The 3,748-nt window shown below is 56.4% G+C and overlaps 1 protein-coding gene across 1 annotated transcript in view; it reads right to left on the bottom strand.

The window, feature by feature from the left end:
* The window catches only part of LHX4 (LIM homeobox 4), a 10,548-nt gene that overhangs the window by 3,488 nt on the left and 3,312 nt on the right, over positions 1 to 3,748 (bottom strand). The window contains exon 2 of the mRNA XM_085300998.1: positions 1 to 121. Coding sequence (XP_085157124.1) covers positions 1 to 121 — 121 coding nt within the window. The remainder of the gene's footprint in view (positions 122 to 3,748) is intronic.

The raw sequence follows: 3,748 nt of genomic DNA, 5'->3' as shown, positions 1-3,748 counted from the left end.
TCGGCCAGCTGCGTCTGGCAGTCGGAGCATTTCAGGCACTTGCTGTGCCAGTGCCGGTCCAGGACCTTGAGGATGAACCTGTCCACGATGTGCTGGTTGCAGCCGGCGCACTGGGGGATCTCTGCGGGGCCGGCGAGCGGCACGGAGAGGAGAGCGGTGTCAGTGCCTGCGGTCCCTTCGCTCCATGCCCGGCCCCCTCCCTGCGAGCCCCTTGCTCCCAAACCCCCGGCCAGGGCATGCCAGCACTTTGCAGGACCAAGCATCACCCAGAAATGTCCCGCAGATGCACTGCCACCCCTCACTCACCTTGCTGGTGTCCCAGTGCCTCTTCCCTTGCAGACGTTCACCAAAGACCCCCCCCCCCGAGGTACCTGCAGATCCCTGCCATGCATGTGTCTCTTGGGCTTCTCTTCCCCACCTTGGTTTTTAGGCCACCTCCAGCCTCTGCCACGCATTTCCCTACAGGCTCTCAGCCGAGCTTCCCCCTGCCCACTGCTTCCTCTGGGGTGGCCTCTTGACACCCCCTCTCCCAAGTGAGGACATGGCTCTGGAGGGAAGCAGGTGCCCTGCAGGTTTCTCCTGCCATAGCGAGGACCTCCCACGGGGTCTGCCTGGATGATCCCCCATAGAGGTRGCTCGTCTCCTCCAGGGCATCCCTGCAGAAAAGAGCTGCTGCACAGGGAGAGGACCTTCATGGCCAGGGGAAGGTGGGCATCCCCAGCCGTGCTCAGGACAAGATCTGGGATGGGGAGCAGGGATTTGGACAAGTTATTGCAAACTTGTTTTTTGCTGGCATCCTCYTGCCTGCTCCAGACCAGAGGCCAGGGGGCTCCCAGCTAGTCTAAGCCAGGTCTCCAGGCATGGGTCTTCTCCACCCCACCAGTAACAGCAGCCTCACATGATGAGAARCAACGAAAGGGAAAAGCCCTGCTTGCAGCCACCTGCCCGTCTCCATGGGCATCCAACACCAAGGTCCAGCTGAAAAGGCGGCACAGCAAGAGCGCTGGCCTYGGACAGACCAGCACCACCAGCCCCATCCCGGGCAAGTCCCACCCCAGGAGACTCCCTGCCTGCGCCCTGCACGGCGCCCCTGCGGGCTGGCAGCCGGCTGCGTCTGACCTGCTGGTGTGGTGCAGAGGGACACACGTGCGCAGGGACACATGGACTGGCACAGGGTGATCCCCAGGGGAGGACCTAGGACCTCTTCCCTGGCTCTTCCCCTCCTCAGCTGCCCCCTGCGCAGGTGATGTAAAAATCGTTGCATCTCCAGCAGCTTGGAGGATGCTAGAGAGAGACGAGGAGCCAGCACCCCACCAAGCCCTGCCCTGAGACGTGTCCCCTCCCAGCCATCTCTCTGCCCTCCTGCCTGGCCCCAAGAAAAAAGTAAATCCCAGATTTCTTCAATGTGAGCAAATGTCTTCTCTGCTCTGCTGCAGTTCTTCCCGCGAACGCGAACCGCCCGCACTGACCATCCTGGGCAGACCAGGAGCTGCCCCGGGCCCCTCGCCAGCAGCGGCCACCAGCACCAGCCTGGTGCAGGGGGACAGTCACCCTCCAGGGCTTTTGTGCTTCAGSAAGATGCTGTAGGATGGTCGGAGCGGGAAGGCTTTTCATAAGGCAAGATATATCTCCAGCCGTCTAGCGTCATATAGGATGCCTGTCTATAGATGGGCAGCTTGCAGACATCTGAATGGCTGGGCAGTCATCTCTGCTCCTGCCTGCCCACCGCTCAGAATAAACAGGCGACGCTGTAAAAGTCTGCACGAGAAGATTGCCCAGGAAAAGCAGCGCACATAACGCTGACACGCACGCATGAAAGAAGATTGATTTTGGAGAAAACATGCCCAGAGCTGGAGTGTAATAGCACAGGAGATGTTTATGCATAAGGTCTGCCTCCCTCTCCTGCCGGGAGCGCCGGTGCCAGGAGAGCGGCTGACAGTAAATATCTGGTCCTTTTTTTTTTTTTTTTTTTTTTTTTTTAATGCTACCACAAATCCTGCACAGGATTAGGAGCTACTCTATTGTATCCAAATGAACTAGCTGAGCTGATTGGCTTCTTTATTGACCGGCATTAAAAAAAAAAAAAAAAAAAACTCGCGCACATCAGCTTATCAAAGCCAGCCTGGAAGGCAAGGAAAAAACCTGAGACAGACGGACAGAAACCACTTGCCGCGTGGCCCCAAGCGCCGGCGAGCTGCTGCTTGACGGGCAGGTGTCACCTGGTGAGCAGCACGCAGGGCTCCCTCGCCTCCGTCCCGCCGCGGTCCGGGCTCGGCCCCGGGGACCGGGGAGCCGCCTCGGCCCCGCGCGGGGAACCGGCCCGTGGGGGACAGCGGGAGCCCCTGCTCCCTGCCGCAAGCCGTCCCCAGGGCTCGAGGGGAGAAAGGGGAGGGGGAAAGGGGAAACTGAGGGAAGGGAAAGAGAAAAGGGGGGGGAAGGGAAAAGAGAGGAAAGGGGGGAAAGGAAAAAGGGGGGAAAGGAAAAAAGAGTGGAAAAGGGAAAGGGAGGAAAAGGGGGGAAAGGAATAAAAAGGAGGTGAAAGGGAGGAGAAAGGGGGGAAAGGAAGAAAAAGGGAGAAAAAAGGGGGGGAAGGAAAAAAGGAAAAAAGGAGGAAAGAGACACCTTCTATAAGTAATAGTCACCCTGCGAGGGAAGTGTTTTGAGCACAGCTGAAAATTAGATTGTTACTGTCTGAAACAACGTTACCAAAATATACCTTAGGGTGTTGATAGGTATCTCAGGTGAAGTCAGTTTGTTTCATAATTTACCAGATCAATTAGTTAYAGTCAGAATTAACTGGCCTTCAAACCACATTTATTGCAGGTCTTTAAGTCTGTTGCATTAACTACGCTAAAATAAATAGAAAACGTGCATACAGATCCCATAGGTCCCTCTTCTCATCCTTGCTCTGAAAACGTGGGTTTCTTCCACGCGTGAATTATTAAGCCTCTCCTTTCGGCGCATTGCTCATCTCAGTAATGCCACCTCCGCAGCCAGCGATAGCTACGCGCTCTGTTTGCCCAATTTCATTTGTTAATCCTGTTTCAGAAATACGTCAAAAACGTTAGGATATACGGCGGTGTGTGGTGCAACACCATCTCTGGGTAGGGGCAAGTGTTATTGGTGAAGAGTAAATCTTTTTCATTTATTTCATAAACGTATTTTATATATAAATATATATATAAATATATATATATATAAAAAAAAATATGCACACGAGCTAACAAACGCGGCAGCTTTCTCATTCTTAAAGCCAACAACCCAGCTTAACCGCAGTAAGCACTCGACCACAACAAATATCTCAGCCTCTTCCTCCGAGTTTCCAGCAGATGCTCCGACCCTGCGCGGGGAAGCGGCCCCGGCGGCCGCCGAGGCGCCCGCGCAGCCGACGCGCAGGGCCGGGCGCGCCCCGGCGCGCTGCGCCAGCCCGAACCCGAACCCGAACCCGAACCCGAACCCGGCGGCGAATTAATGCCCAGGCGGGCAGCAGCCCCAGCGCGAATTTAGTTATGAATTGTTATTATTGTTGTTGTTATTTTGGTCCAGGGGCGGCTCCGATAACCAACGCCGCGGGGGAGGGACGGGGGGGGGACACACTCTTATCCCATTTCCCGGCGCTCCCGCCGAGGGAGGTGTCGGTACGAAGCCGTGCCGCCAAGTTGTGCCGGACCCCGAAGGCGAATTGCTGAGTAACGCGCAAAGCGCGGATTTTCCCGGCCCCTCCGGAGCGGATAGCTCCGGCCCCTCC

Source organism: Rhea americana, unplaced genomic scaffold (assembly GCF_003343005.1).
Source record: "Rhea americana isolate MKP2758 unplaced genomic scaffold, rheAme1 scaffold_17, whole genome shotgun sequence".
NCBI lineage: Eukaryota > Metazoa > Chordata > Aves > Rheiformes > Rheidae > Rhea > Rhea americana.
This window is presented reverse-complemented; position numbering and strand designations above follow the sequence as displayed.